This window comes from Mya arenaria, chromosome 4 (genome assembly GCF_026914265.1).
Source record: "Mya arenaria isolate MELC-2E11 chromosome 4, ASM2691426v1".
Classification (NCBI taxonomy): Eukaryota; Metazoa; Mollusca; class Bivalvia; order Myida; family Myidae; genus Mya; species Mya arenaria.
Window position 1 is genome coordinate 43237323 of NC_069125.1, and position 17105 is coordinate 43254427.

The 17105-nt window shown below is 33.5% G+C and overlaps 1 protein-coding gene across 1 annotated transcript; it reads right to left on the reverse strand.

Annotated features, from left to right (window-relative positions):
- Nucleotides 1–3227: 3227 nt before the first annotated feature.
- On the reverse strand, nucleotides 3228–16130 carry LOC128230825 (prion-like-(Q/N-rich) domain-bearing protein 25). The gene is made up of 8 exons (XM_052943268.1): nucleotides 16103–16130; nucleotides 15750–15887; nucleotides 10335–10487; nucleotides 7027–7179; nucleotides 6307–6423; nucleotides 4388–4474; nucleotides 3485–3610; nucleotides 3228–3289 (listed from the first exon to the last, which is right to left on the reverse strand). The coding sequence occupies exons 1-8, from the start codon at nucleotides 16128–16130 to the stop codon at nucleotides 3228–3230; spliced, it is 864 nt and encodes a 287-aa protein (XP_052799228.1).
- Nucleotides 16131–17105: the final 975 nt, after the last annotated feature.

The window sequence follows — 17105 nt, forward strand, 5'->3', positions numbered from 1 at the left end:
ACACACTAGCTAGTTAACGGAAATAGTTTTCTTATAAATTAAGACATGAGATCAGGATAGATAGCAATTGCAATAATAAGAATGTATTACACAATTATCAATTATAAAAGTCTTCAGGAAAAAAATACAAGTGTGATATAAAATATGATATTGTTTATTTGACCGACTGATTGATCCATCATGTTCTATCAATTAATAAAAAAAATAAACAAAGTTAACGAAATGTTATTAGCAATATCGTCAATGTGGAAATGTCTGGGTTATGTTTTTTCAGCGATTTAAAAAAAATGCTTACACGCCTTAGTTGTACAAAAATATCGTACTAAATTATTAGTTCACAATATTCAGCTTTATTTGGATTGCAAACATGAATAAATCATTTTGGCGATGACAAGGACATATCATAATGAAATACGTTGAAATATCTGGATCATTTGCGCTTACGCAGAATATTTGCAGACTAAGCATTAATTATAAATGCAAACGATATTCAATTGAACTTTAATAAACGTACTGGAGTGCCGTCATCGGTAAGTTATATATTATCAGGCCTCGGTCAGCCATTTTATCCATGACTAAATCAGTAAACTCAAAGACTCAACCACTCCTCTTCATGTTTGCGCGATATAGGTATTTTGGACACTTCTCAGTGGCAATTATTGGGAAGCCCTGGCGTTGTAGTGGCCGCTTTGCCTGCAGAGAAGTCGCCGCGCCGAGCCCACGCACATTGCATATTAATTATATTAAAATGTAAGATTTTAGATTTAAGGCATTCCATTCCCATTCCATGCACAGTATGATTTAATATAATAAGCCCAAAATTCCCAGTAGCAACAAGATGTGTTTCTTACACCAAAATCCGCTACTATTATATCTTTTTACTTAAAAAATGAATCTTAGTCCAATGACATCGGAGCCATTTTAGAAACGAAAGGTATAAAAATCCTGAGCATATGGTAAAAGCTTTATGCTGTGCTTTATCAAATGTAATTGATGTACAACTAATCGGCTCTATATGCATGTGTATCATACCGAATCGCATTTGACAAGTGTATATGCCTTCTATGCCTTGTAACTTAGATTATAAATGAGCAGGCGAACCTTATTTAAATCAACAAAATTTTGCTGCGACAAAACACATTTCTGGATGATAAAAATTTCTTTCTGAAATTAATGAAAATGTCCAACAAATATTGTAATGAAAACTGTTTATTCATATATATAAAATGATTCTAAATAAATAACGTTCACAGCAATCATGTCATACGTAGATCTTGTCCAGAGTTCAGTGGCCACTGGTAATTTAAATCACCTTAAATTATAAAATAGACAAACGTCACTGAAAATTGGGTTGTTTTACCAAAAAAAACATCATTGTGTTTATGGTTCTAATGATAGGCAATCATCCCCAAAAGATATTAAAGTATTCAGATTAAAATTATTACGTAATTTATTTTTTGAATATGAAAGACATTTTAGTGAGGACCAGCTTCTAGTTTCATGAAACCTAATCACAGGTTATAGCTATAGACGTACGTTTTATTTTAACACGCATTTTATAGGACCGTTTGCTTGACTTTTGAAAACCAATAGTGTATCCCTTAAGATTGGAATATCATTTTCATGTTATTATATTAATATTTTATGAAATTCCAAAACGTTTGTTTTCTGTGGCAGATTCCTTCTCAACTCAGGAGCTACACACCACTGAAATATCCATGGCCACTCTGGAACGCTGGATAAGACTAGAATAGGCACATAAGCAACAGCGCAGATATCAACACCTCGAATCAAATACGACAGGGATGCATTACATTGTTTTTAATACTCATACTTAATGATGACTCTTTTAGTATTTATTTTATCTTAAAGCTATTGTTTTTTTCCGTATCCTTTAATATAATTTCTCAATTTCATAATTTTAACACAATCTTTACTACTACACTAGAATTATATATAACTATGTAAATGGTTTTCATTGATTATGTTTGACATTACTGCATTTTATCATAAACAAAACTAATATTTTGATAATATTTTTTCTAAAATAATTTTTGAATCGTTTTGTGTTTAAATAATATGCCTATGTTAAACCACAAAAATGCATGCAGATGTAATGATTTGGGTAACCAACCGATATCTTAAAATTAAACGAAAGTAAAACCATTCGTAGTGATACAATAACACCGTTTTACGTTTACCTGTCGAATATTTAATTTTTGGCAGTTATCATGCGCTGGCAATATGAGCAATGTCACAAATAAATATTCAAAAAAGTCCAATATGAAAAGGGTTCGTTAATTTAAAACACTTTTTTGATCGGTCGTTGTCGCGATATGCAACCATTTACCATTGATGATGTTTCCTTCAGAATTTGTAAATTTCATTTTAAGGACATAAACGTGGCTATAAATGTTATGGTAAGGACTTAACGTTTTGAATATGCTAATAACGTCATGGAAATTTGGCAAAAAATAATTTCAATAACTCTAATGAAAAATTTCTGCTTATTATATGTTATTCAATTTTATATTTCAAATTAAACACATCATGAAATGCCATTTAGTATGTGTGTTTGTGTTTGAATATATGCTATATGCTAGTTAAATATGCGATCAGGCAAACCAATTGTTTTTGGCTGAACAAATTGTAGCAAGAGGTCGAAAGGAACATAAACGAACAAATTTCTTATTTAGTTTAGAGCAGGCGAAAGCAAACATACTTTTTCTTTACAATTAATATTTGGAATGAAAATGCTGAACATTAGTTAGTACACGTCCAAAAACATTTTTGCTTGATTTATTTCAACGTTTCTTTGCAAGAAAGCGTTGTTTTCATATTCAAGTATATCAATATATATCTTTCTTCGGATTTATTTAATTATCTTTATTAGCTTAAAAGTTAAAAAATAAAGCAGTTCGTTAAACATTGAAGAAATACTATTGCTGAGATTTTCTCAGAGTATGTGCAGTAAAGCCGTTCAAAGACGAATTTGGTCTGGCCTAATACAACTTTGAATTGACTTGAACTGACTAATATTGTGCATCCCATGTGTTTTTTTACATTTGCATATACTCATATTGTTTGAAATCATATGCAAAATCCGGGAATATAAAAATGAAAACTTTTTTAAACAAAACATAAAATGAAAAGATGAATAAATATTTTCATAAAACATGAAGTTTCAAGTATCACAGAGAGTAATTTCTGCAGTCGTCCGGTTGCGGTCAGAACAGATTCAACCAGAGGCACACCGTCACTACAAGCACTGAAGACGTTTCACGTAGACCTGCAAAATGAATAGAGAAAGGACAAAGTATTAGACAAGTACGCTATACACGAATAAACCTAATGGACGCCAAAATACTAACACAAACGAAGAACAACATTTACAAGAAACACGTCAACGGTTATAAGTTAACACCAACAAACGCAACAAATAGACTGTTTCTTGTATTTTGTAAAACTATGCATTTATACCCACCGCCGCCTCGGGATGGACACAGTTTCGATGTTTCATCAGCGTCTCCGTTAGTGCAGGTGCATGTTTTCTCTGTACACTCTGAGTGAGCTACACACTTGGAATCCGCATCACATGATCCACCACTCCCTTAAAGCAAATGCATATAGTTCATATAAGTCTAACTAAACTGTATATTCTGTGCGCTTATATCAAAATGTCTAAGTTATTGTCTATGCCATTACACGTATATTTACACCTCAACTTTCATTCCTTAAATAAACTGCCTTTCGGCAATTGCGTTCATCAATCGATGAACGCAACATCTTCGGATATGTTCGGATCGTAATTCATTGCATAACAATATACCTGAAAGCTATTGATCTTGTTTTTGGTTGTATTGTGTCTGCAGATCCCGTAAAATATAGATCAACATTTTTAAAAGTGTTAGTTTATTTTATTTTAAATATAATGGTACCAGAAGTGTCTCAATTTTACGTTTTAAAGTGATTTCAAGTGGTTGATCTTTTCCCGCGTTATTGTGACGTCATTTGAAAAAATGTTTCCGGTTATAGTCGGGTCGTTCTATTTACAGAATGGGTAAGAACGGATAACTGAAAGGTTTTCTCAAATGAAATGAAGAATTTTTTTAACAATTCTTGAAAAAAATAATGAACTATTGGTGTAAATATAAGGAATGAATTGCGGGGTTGATGTCACTATCGGGGATATGAACGCAATTGGGTTGGTCAAAGTACGCGTTGAGTCCTTCTGACTCCACACACATTGACCAACCCAATTGCGTTCATACCCCGATAATGACATCAACCCCGCAATTCATTCCTTTAATATACTTCAAAGCACGTCATGAAACATGTTATTTTTTAGATCTGTTAAATAAGGTCGAAATAGAGACATTCAACATACCGATAGCACATGTCGGGGAGTCAGAGTTTATATCACATACACCATCGGCTGCGCACACACTTGTTGATTCGCATGATGTGCCCAAGTCTGATAAGTGGAAAAGAAACATCAATTATAATGCATACAACAAGTTTAACATACATGTCTACCAGACACACAACTTACAAATGTTATACAATTGACAAACTCAAAACAGAGTAATACAAGATCGAACCCGGAAGTGAAAACTATAAAATAGAGCTTGTTTAAAGGTACGAGAATGAAAGGCCCACTAAACAAGAGACACAACAAAACAATACAATGCGCACATATCACATAAAATATTTAAACAAAGTTATGAATACATATTAGGGCTCCCGCCTTGAAACGGTCGGTGAAGAAAATATTTAACTAAGAGGTTAAACCGATTTTAAAAATATCAACCTCACAACCAGTTGTCAGTATAAAACAAATACATTAATAAGTCCAAATAACAACATAGTATTTTAAAATGTTATAGTTTTAACACTTTTAATATGCTAACAGTTATGCTCTCATAACAGCTTCATGACAATCAATGTAAAAGTAGAATTCAAAAAATCGGATGTGTTGCCTATTGCGAGCGCTGATATTTTTTTAGTAAATATTACCATGACACCTTCCACTAATAGCATTGCTTCTTCCATCTATGTCAACATCATCTTCCTTCACATATCAAAATCAAAAATTTTCTTTAAATTTTAGATGCATTAAGGCTTATTTACTTTCCACACAAAAGATTAGATCATAGCTTAAAATAATCTACATGAAGTTCAATGGAAAAATCTGATTATTAAATTTATTATTAAGTAAAAATGGAATTTCTTCTAAAGAATAAAGTGTATAATTTCCTTAAAGTGACTATGTTGAAGACTAAATGAAATTTGAAATATATTCCCTTGTTACTAAAAATAGAAGGTAGTGGAATCTCCAACAGAAAGGGAGACCATATAGCAAGACTTGCTGCCCTTGCTTCAAGAGCAAACTTAACATAACTATCAGATTTTAACATTTTGCCATTTTGTTGTTGTTATTGTTGTTGTTGATCAATCATGACCTTTGGTGTATTTTGTAGAGGGTCACCCAAGAAAGCTTCCTGTAAAGTTTCATTGAATTTGGAGCAGTAGTTTCAGAGTAGATGTTTTTAAAGCAAAACAGGAAGTCAGCCATTTTATTGTTGTTGCTGTTGTTGTTGTTATTGATAAATCGTGACTCCTTGTTGTATGTTTTTAGAAGGTCACCCAAGAAAGCTTCCTGTAAAGTTTCTTTGAATTCGGACTGGTACTTTCAGAAAAGATGTATTTTAAAGCAAAACAGGAAGTCGGCCATTTTGGTGTTGTTGTTGTTGATCAATCGTGACCCCTTGTTCAATTTTTGTAGATGGTCACCCAAGAAAGCTTCCTGTGAAGTTTCATTGAATTTGCCCAGGTAGTTTCAGAGGAGAAGTTTTTTAAGCAATTGTTGACGGACGGACTGACTGACTGACTGACTGACGGACGGACTGACGGACGGACGCCGGACAAAGACCGATCACAATAGCTCCTTGAGCACTCCGTGCTCTGGTGAACTAAAACCCCGTTACTTTAAGTATATGCAAACTGGAAGTCATATAGAAACAGTGGTTATTTTGGGTTTAAAAACGTTGATATTGAATATTTGTATTCTAATATAGCTTGGACGTCGATCACTTTTTAAAACTAATTTATACACTAAATGAAGTCTATTTGGTTGGAATTTCCTCAATGTACAAGATGAACATCCGACTTTACAGAAATGTTCCATTTAAAGGAAAGTTTTGTTGACGAACATACAACGTTTACAATATGTTTACAATTGACGATTTTGTAACGTTACGTCATTCAATCAAAGAAAAAGGTAAAAAAAATGTGTAAACCACTCACTGTTGAGACATTTTGTTTTGTCGGCATTCGAGGTGAAGTCTGTCAAACACTGACATGTATCCGAACATTCCGCGTTGGCTACGCACTGTGATTCAGCATCGCAAGTCACATCGATTTCTGTTTGGAAATACAAGTAAGTTAACATATTGTTATGTAATTTATTTTATAACAATGAGCCTACAAGAAAAGGCCCACTAGTCAAACGGTCAAACAGCACATATAGTTCTTTTTCTTTTATGATTCATAACAGACATTCAACAATAGATAGCCAAATGGGCATAAATATAACATAAATATAAAAAAATGTGGTTAACATTAATTGGTGATCGCAGTAGGAACTTTTAATCAAAGTATAAGATAAAACCAATTTCTTAAAACAGTAAACACATTTTGACCCACAAGCTAAACATAAATTATGGCAATTCAAAATTCATAAATATTATGGAGTCGTAATATAAATAATATAAATGTAAATTCCGTAATGCTTAAGTGCAATTTGAAAGGGTTTGAGAAATAATTTGACGTTTGGAAGTTGGCAATGGGTTTAATTACACAGAAATATTATTTTATTAGTCGTTTTAAAGTAGAACTCCCCACTCACCGCTTTCAACATGGGTATTAGTAAGTTTGTCACTGTAGTGTGTTTGTTAAGTCAACCCTATGCATTTGAAATTATTGATTATGAATTAAATTCTGAGAAAGTAATATAAGTGTTCTTACTCTTCAGACAACCGTTGTTATTAGCATTAGCCACGTAGTCTCCATTACAGAGACACTTTGTTGTGCTTGTACTCCCACCGTCAGCAACACACGCCGTGCCCACAGTGGTACATATATCATCAGTCGTGCTGCATACATCTCCAATTCCTTTGTCTGCAATTAATTTGTTTTGTGAAATGCTTGCATTTTCTTGATTATTATGTGACGTTGCACACTGTCAAATTTAAGGTTTGAGGTCTAAGATTGTTGTCTTTGAAAGTTAGTAAACTATGCTGAAACATGCATTCGGACCAGGTATCCTCCCTCCCCGTAAGCTGCAATTTGCCAATTTAAAATAGTCTCTTTATGCAATAGTTAGATGACAAGAAATCAAATTATGATTTAGAATTTGCGGAGTAAGCCTCATTGGTTGAAATATTGTCAGCGCAAAATCTGACACAGGGAGTGTGTATTGGATGTGTGGCTGTAGTTGGTCTATTAATACTCTTAATAATTAAGCCTAATACTAAATGATTGCCTATTTACAATTTTATTGGCTTTATGAATAAACATCCCATTTGTCTTGCGACATTTATGGTTCATTTCCAACCGCTTTCACAATTAAGCGTAAGCGTCTTTTAAGTGTACACTTTTGTCTACGAAATGATTTTTATTCGGAATCAAAGTCGATTTGAGTTTTCAAAGAATATTGAAAAACATACTGATCAATCATTTTGCCAGGATAATCACTGACAGGACTTGTCACAGTTGCCCTCACACTGACAGGACTTGTAAAGGGTTCCGACACACTGACAGGACTTGGTGGTTTAATGCACATTGACAGGATTTCGTTCAGTTGCCTGCACACTGACAGGACTTGATGATTGACTGCACACTGACATAATTGAATATCATATCTGCACACTGACAGGATTTTATATAGTTGCCTGCACACTGACATGACTTGATAATTGACTGCACACTGACAGCACTTGGTACAGATACCTGCGTATACTGACAGGACTTTGTTCAATTGCCTGCACATACACACAGGACTTCGTTCAATTGCCTGCACACTGACAAAACTATGTTAAATTGCTTGCACACTGAAAGAACTGTTAGTATAGATACACAAACAACAAACGGTGCACCATCCAATAAAATCAATAAACTGCCTTAAGCTCTAATGATCAAATATCAGAACACATTCAGCACCTTCCACTAATAGCATTGCTTCTTCCATTTATGTCAACATCACCTTCCTTCACATATCAAAATCAAAATATTTCTTTAAATTTTAGATGCATTAAGGCTTATTTACTTTCCACACAAAAGATTAGATCATAGCTTAAAATAATCTACATGAAGTTCTATGGAAAAATCTGATTATTAAATTTATTATTAAGTAAAAATGGAATTTCTTCTAAAGAATAAAGTGTATAATAATAATTCGAATCTATGAACTCAAAAAATGGACAATAATTTCCTTAAAGTGACTATGTTGAAGACTAAATGAAATTTGAAATATATTCACTTGTTTCTAAAAATAGAAAGTAGTGGAATCTCCAACAAAATGGGAGACCATATAGCAAGACTTGCTGCCCTTGATTCAAGAGCAAACTTAACATAACTATCAGATTTTAACATTTTGCCATTTTGTTGTTGATGTTGTTGTTGATCAATCATGACCTTTGGTGTATTTTTGTAGAGGGTCACCCAATGAAGCTTTCTGTAACTTTAATTGTATTTGGACTGGTAGTTTTAGAGGAGATGTTTTTTAAAGCAAAATAGGAAGTTGGCCATTTTGTTGTTGTTGATTTTGTTGCTGTTGTTGATCAATCATGACCCCTTGTTGTATTTTGTAGAGGGTCACCCAAGAAAGCTTCCTGTAAAGTTTCATTGAATTTGGAGCAGTAGTTTCAGAGTAGATGTTTTTAAAGCAAAACAGGAAGTCAGCCATTTTATTGTTGTTGCTGTTGTTGTTGTTGTTATTGATAAATCGTGACTCCATGTTGTATGTTTTTAGAAGGTCACCCAAGAAAGCTTCCTGTAAAGTTTCTTTGAATTCGGACTGGTACTTTCAGATAGATGTGTTTTAAAGCAAAACAGGAAGTCGGCCATTTTGGTGTTGTTGTTGTTGATCAATCGTGACCCCTTGTTGAATTTTTGTAGATGGTCACCCAAGAAAGCTTCCTGTGAAGTTTCATTGAATTTGCTCAGGTAGTTTCAGAGGAGAAGTTTTTAAGCAATTGTTGACGGACGGACTGACTGACGGACGGACGGACGGACGGACGCCGGACAAAGACCGATCACAATAGCTCCTTGAGCACTTCGTGCTCTGGTGAGCTAAAACCCCGTTACTTTAAGTATATGCAAACTGGAAGTCATATAGAAACAGTGGTTATTTTGGGTTTAAAAACGTTGAGATTGAATGATATTTGTATTCTAATATAGCTTGGACGTCGATCACTTTTTAAAACTAGTTTATACACTAAATGAAGTTTATTTGGTTGGAATTTCCTCAATGTACAAGATGAACATCCGACTTTACAGAAATGTTCCATTTAAAGGAAAGTTTTGTTGACGAACATACAACGTTTACAATATGTTTACAATTGACGATTTTGTAACGTTACGTCATTCAATCAAAGAAAAAGGTAAAAATATGTGTAGACCATTCCGCGTTGGCTACGCACTGTGATTCAGCATCGCAAGTCACATCGATTTCTGTTTGGAAATACAAGTAAGTTAACATATTGTTATGTAATTTATTTTATTACAATGAGCCTACAAGAAAAGGCCCACTAGTCAAACGGTCAAACAGCACATATAGTTCTTTTTCTTTTATGATTCATAACAGACATTCAACAATAGATAGCCAAATGGGCATAAATATAACATAAATATAAAAAATGTGGTTAACATTAATTGGTGATCGCAGTAGGAACTTTTAATCAAAGTATAAGATAAAATCAATTTCTTAAAACAGTAAACACATTTTGACCCACAAGCTAAACATAAATTATGGCAATTCAAAATTCATAAATATTATGGAGTCGTAATATAAATAATATAAATGTAAATTCCGTAATGCTTTAGTGCAATTTGAAAGGGTTTGAGAAATAATTTGACGTTTGGAAGTTGGCAATGGGTTTAATTACACAGAAATACTATTTTATTAGTCGTTTTAAAGTAGAACTCCCCACTCACCGCTTTCAACATGGGTATTAGTAAGTTTGTCACTGTAGTGTGTTTGTTAAGTCAACCCTATGCATTTGAAATTATTGATTATGAATGAAATTCTGAGAAAGTAATATAAGTGTTCTTACTCTTCAGACAACCGTTGTTATTAGCATTAGCCACGTAGTCTCCATTACAGAGACACTTTGTTGTGCTTGTACTCCCACCGTCAGCAACACACGCCGTGCCCACAGTGGTACATATATCATCAGTCGTGCTGCATACATCTCCAATTCCTTTGTCTGCAATTAATTTGTTTTGTGAAATGCTTGCATTTTCTTGATTATTATGTGACGTTGCACACTGTCAAATTTAAGGTTTGAGGTCTAAGATTGTTGTCTTTGAAAGTTAGTAAACTATGCTGAAACATGCATTCGGACCAGGTATCCTCCCTCCCCGTAAGCTGCAATTTGCCAATTTAAAATAGTCTCTTTATGCAATAGTTAGATGACAAGAAATCAAATTATGATTTAGAATTTGCGGAGTAAGCCTCATTGGTTGAAATATTGTCAGCGCAAAATCTGACACAGGGAGTGTGTATTGGATGTGTGGCTGTAGTTGGTCTATTAATACTCTTAATAATTAAGCCTAATACTAAATGATTGCCTATTTACAATTTTATTGGCTTTATGAATAAACATCCCATTTGTCTTGCGACATTTATGGTTCATTTCCAACCGCTTTCACAATTAAGCGTAAGCGTCTTTTAAGTGTACACTTTTGTCTACGAAATGATTTTTATTCGGAATCAAAGTCGATTTGAGTTTTCAAAGAATATTGAAAAACATACTGATCAATCATTTTGCCAGGATAATCACTGACAGGACTTGTCACAGTTGCCCTCACACTGACAGGACTTGTAAAGGGTTCCGACACACTGACAGGACTTGGTGGTTTAATGCACATTGACAGGATTTCGTTCAGTTGCCTGCACACTGACAGGACTTGATGATTGACTGCACACTGACATAATTGAATATCATATCTGCACACTGACAGGATTTTATATAGTTGCCTGCACACTGACATGACTTGATAATTGACTGCACACTGACAGCACTTGGTACAGATACCTGCGTATACTGACAGGACTTTGTTCAATTGCCTGCACATACACACAGGACTTCGTTCAATTGCCTGCACACTGACAAAACTATGTTAAATTGCTTGCACACTGAAAGAACTGTTAGTATAGATACACAAACAACAAACGGTGCACCATCCAATAAAATCAATAAACTGCCTTAAGCTCTAATGATCAAATATCAGAACACATTCAGCACCTTCCACTAATAGCATTGCTTCTTCCATTTATGTCAACATCACCTTCCTTCACATATCAAAATCAAAATTTTTCTTTAAATTTTAGATGCATTAAGGCTTATTTACTTTCCACACAAAAGATTAGATCATAGCTTAAAATAATCTACATGAAGTTCTATGGAAAAATCTGATTATTAAATTTATTATTAAGTAAAAATGGAATTTCTTCTAAAGAATAAAGTGTATAATAATAATTCGAATCTATGAACTTAAAAAATGGACAATAATTTCCTTAAAGTGACTATGTTGAAGACTAAATGAATTTTGAAATATATTCACTTGTTTCTAAAAATAGAAAGTAGTGGAATCTCCAACAAAATGGGAGACCATATAGCAAGACTTGCTGCCCTTGATTCAAGAGCAAACTTAACATAACTATCAGATTTTAACATTTTGTCATTTTGTTGTTGTTGTTGTTGTTGATCAATCATGACCTTTGGTGTATTTTTGTAGAGGGTCACCCAATGAAGCTTTCTGTAACTTTAATTGTATTTGGACTGGTAGTTTTAGAGGAGATGTTTTTTAAAGCAAAATAGGAAGTTGGCCATTTTGTTGTTGTTGATTTTGTTGCTGTTGTTGATCAATCATGACCCCTTGTTGTATTTTGTAGAGGGTCACCCAAGAAAGCTTCCTGTAAAGTTTCATTGAATTTGGAGCAGTAGTTTCAGAGTAGATGTTTTTAAAGCAAAACAGGAAGTCAGCCATTTTATTGTTGTTGCTGTTGTTGTTGTTATTGATAAATCGTGACTCCTTGTTGTATGTTTTTAGAAGGTCACCCAAGAAAGCTTCCTGTAAAGTTTCTTTGAATTCGGACTGGTACTTTCAGATAGATGTGTTTTAAAGCAAAACAGGAAGTCGGCCATTTTGGTGTTGTTGTTGTTGATCAATCGTGACCCCTTGTTGAATTTTTGTAGATGGTCACCCAAGAAAGCTTCCTGTGAAGTTTCATTGAATTTGCTCAGGTAGTTTCAGAGGAGAAGTTTTTAAGCAATTGTTGACGGACGGACTGACTGACGGACGGACGGACGGACGGACGCCGGACAAAGACCGATCACAATAGCTCCTTGAGCACTTCGTGCTCTGGTGAGCTAAAACCCCGTTACTTTAAGTATATGCAAACTGGAAGTCATATAGAAACAGTGGTTATTTTGGGTTTAAAAACGTTGAGATTGAATGATATTTGTATTCTAATATAGCTTGGACGTCGATCACTTTTTAAAACTAATTTATACACTAAATGAAGTTTATTTGGTTGGAATTTCCTCAATGTACAAGATGAACATCCGACTTTACAGAAATGTTCCATTAAAAGGAAAGTTTTGTTGACGAACATACAACGTTTACAATATGTTTACAATTGACGATTTTGTAACGTTACGTCATTCAATCAAAGAAAAAGGTAAAAAAATGTGTAGACCATTCCGCGTTGGCTACGCACTGTGATTCAGCATCGCAAGTCACATCGATTTCTGTTTGGAAATACAAGTAAGTTAACATATTGTTATGTAATTTATTTTATTACAATGAGCCTACAAGAAAAAGGCCCACTAGTCAAATAGGCAAACAACACACATAGTTCTTTTCTTTTATGAATCGTAACAGACATTCAACGATAGACAGCCAAGTGGGCATAAATATAACATAAATATAAAACATGTCGTTAATATTAATGGGTGATCGCATTCGAACGAAAATATACAGCATGTTAAACTAATGAAATTTAAAGATGAAGTTTTATCAAATCGAAACTATCCATGCACCGGTCGCTATCGAACAACTTGGCCATTTCTTGAGGTAAGTAAAATTGATGAGTTTGGTTTCACGAATTCAATGTAATGTGTAATGTGTGAATATATTATCATAATGATCATATTTAGAATTTAGATTAGTCATTACAGACATAGTCTCTTGTATAGCTAATTCATTTACCAAGTTGTGAGCTTGACGCTATGCGATGTACATACGCTGATTATCTCATGTACTTTGTATGGTGTTGTTCCTTTAATGGTGTACCTTAGATATGTACGTGAAGTTAGCGGCCTAGCGACGTGAGGTTAGCGGCCTATGGCGTGAAGTTAGCGGCCAAGCGGCCTGGCGACCTAATTATTTCTCTATTGCAAAGCATTGTTCATGCGTTTTCTTGGAAAACAATGATAAATCAATGTTTTTTATTCATACATTTACATAGCGGCCTTAAATTGTTTCTATTCAAAGCATTTACACATGCATCTTCTTCTAAAACAATGATACATTAATTGTTTTATGCACAAATTATCAATCTGAAGCGTTTATAAATATGTTTTTTTCCAAAAAGTCGATCAAGCACTTTAGTGGCCTAGCGGCGTGAAGTTAGCGGCCTGGTGGCCTAGCGGCTTAGCGGCCTAAAATGGTATCCTATTTCAAAGCATGTATACATGAATATTCTTCCAAAACAATGATATATTTACTGCTTTTATGCCGAAATTATCACTATGAATCCATTTTTAACTTTTTTTCAAAAATGTCGATCAATCAGTTCAGCGGCCAAAAAAACAAAACAGTTAAAGGATAAAATAAAAACAAACAAACTGGTTTAAATGAAGAGCGAACCCACGCCGATACAGTCAGGAAATAAATAAAAAAGAAAACCGCCAGACAACAAGGAATCTTACATACGCTGGTGTATATAGCTTTTGTTGACAAGCGTTACTAACAGGCGGCTAAATGTTACTTTATTACTTTAAACACTTATTTTTTTTAACATACTTTTAATTTGCAGAGTTTTTGAGACTACATTATCAGACAAATGTATTGTCTATCTTTGAGGTTGAGTACTTAGAGGTACTTCATAATGCACATGCTTTGTTTTGTGTTTTTTTTTGTGTTTGTTAGTCTGTTATCAAATTGTCTTTATTTAGTTTTAAGCACCAATGTTCCCTTACAATATTTTTTGTACATTTCTTTGCATAAATTACAGTATTTATTCAGAACGCAACTATCCTTTAGTGTTTACAAGTAACTATATCAGAACATGAGATCACAAGCTTTTATTTTTGTTTTACATTTAGTATTGTATACATGTGTAAAATAAACACAAATAAATATATCATTTTTTTTCATAATCAGTCAGTAACAAGTACACCAAGCAGTTGAATATTCTATCTGTTTAACAAGAACATTTTTTTCAGAAAACTGAGAAAACTAAATTCTTACATGGTAAGAAGTAAACGGTATTTTTTTTTTTCAAAAATCACTTTTAAATCACAGACATGAGAAGTTGAGAATCAATCCTTTTGGAGTTAAATTACAAAGAAAACTTGTAAAAAGGTACTGTAGTGACTTACTGACTTGATTAGAATATCTAGATAACTTAACACATTTCAACATTAATATGACAAATTTCTACTGGTAGTCGGTAGCGGTTACGGCCCTTGTTTCTATTATCGATTGTTCAAATTTCACTATCGATTGTCGCCGACGTAGGCCTTTCCGATCAATTGCCGATTATAATCGATCATCGGCACAACACTAGTTTGTCACAAGAAACTGTATACAATATTAATACAAAAATGTTTGGAAAATCGTGTTCTACGATAAAGAATATATGTAAGTTGATCATAACGCATCAGCAGTTAAACCCACGCGACTATGCCCAACGTGAGATGAAAATTTCGTATTTGTAAGAAACCAATCATAAATTGTAGATGACTAGTTTTGTTTTTCTTGATCATTCGATGCAAAATTACACATTTAATAGCACTTAAAAGTTGCCATGAAAAATGTATATAGAAGGATAAAATAAAAGTTGCCGTCTACTGCTTTCCTCCGGTTACTGTTATTTCTGAAACAATACCTCCTTGTGAGTTTGATGACTTCGAGACATGACATGCTTTTGAGCTTTTTTTATTCGTTTTTTTTCCTTTTCCGCCCGATTTCCATTAATTTCAAGATGAAAACTATTAACAGTAAAGGGAAAGTATTCATATTTTGTACACTTTATCTAAACTTCCGAACAATTTTCTTCCAAAATATCCTTCACAAACGTTCTACTGAAGATTAAGAATTCAACATTATTGCCCTGTAGTACGTTAAACACATATCTTAACACGCTTCAAAATATAATATCAATAAATTATATTACTCGACTTAAATGCACAATATTACTGCATAATTTTCACAAAATATTTTGTAATGCCACATACTTGCTTTGCAGTCAGCATCCTGTTGTGTATATCCTTCCACACATGTACATGTTTTTGGGTCTGCCTCATCTACACACTCGGAGTTTGTGACAGTGTTAGTACATTCGTCGTCGGTTGAGCAGGAATCACCGAGAGCAACTAACGAAAATATAATGTTTTTATAAATATTGTAGACTAAGCTTCATTTCGATTTTGTGTTCAGTCTGGTTAAGATATCACAGTATATTTCAAATATGCGATAAGAGAACTATTATATTTTACGCGATACCCAAGCCTATGAACAACACAATTAAGAAATCATAAAAAATAAATAGTTCCAGTAATTTGGTTACTGATGAATATACCGAAAGTACCTGCGAAGTTAACGTCATAGAAATACATTTTGTATTTAAACAGAATCAGGATTTAGCAATAGATAATGTACAGGTTTACCTGCGTCAATCGCCACATAGAACGATGCCACGAGAAGCCAAAGTAACAACGTTGATGTGGCCCCGTTCTTTTAGAATAAAAATAAACAAAGACAAACTAAAACAGATATACAGTATCTCAATCCAGCCAATAGACAGATATTCAATTATTAGTTAATTTATTTAATTTTGAGACCCTGGTTTATATTACCAGAAGATAAGCGACGATTGTTTTTTCGTATGGATAACAATATGAAAATTTTAATAATTATATAACTAGTATTTTCATAAGCCGGATGCCATGCGATTAATTTTCTGATAGCATTCCTCGTAAAATCATGAACATGAACATTTTGGCTTTAATTATCAGAAAATTGTTAATCGGGTATTGCAGATATGTTTCAGGCGTTCAATCATGGTTGTTTATTTTAACTATTAAGGTTTTTCAATATTTACTTTTGTTATTCACGAGGTAAAATATGCAGAGGATAATTGTTTGTTTCCGTGTAAGATTGTAATTTATTTCAGCGAGTGAGCATCAAAAGCTGTATTCCACGAGTGGCGTACCCACGAATGAAATATTTACTTTTGGTGTACATGATGTGACATATATTGCGACCTTTCACTGAAACCAATATTTTATAACTTTATGAAATGACTCAAAGGCATATGATGAGACATTTAATTGTAGTTTATTCTTCGAAAAATCGCGTCATACTGCATGCCAACGTAACGTCATTTAAGAAATCGTATTATAAATACCTATATCCTCGTGTTTTTAATATCAGTGATTGCAACAGTGTGATAGCTATTTTCATTTCGTTGATAAATTTCTTTAAATCAACAGAAAGCATTTCATAAATTCAATATCCTTATGGAAGGGCATTAAAGCAAAAATTACATATTGATACAGATGACATTTGCAATAACGAAAGTAAGATGTACA

Coding starts and splice junctions, on each gene's coding strand:
- LOC128230825 (XM_052943268.1), bottom strand. CDS start 16,130: ATGTATTTCTATGACGTTAACTTCGCAG. Junction 10,488..15,749: donor GGATGCTGACTGCAAAGCAA/GTATGTGGCATT, acceptor AATTAATTGCAG/ACAAAGGAATTGGAGATGTA. Junction 4,475..6,306: donor CAAAACAAAATGTCTCAACA/GTGAGTGGTTTA, acceptor TCCACTTATCAG/ACTTGGGCACATCATGCGAA.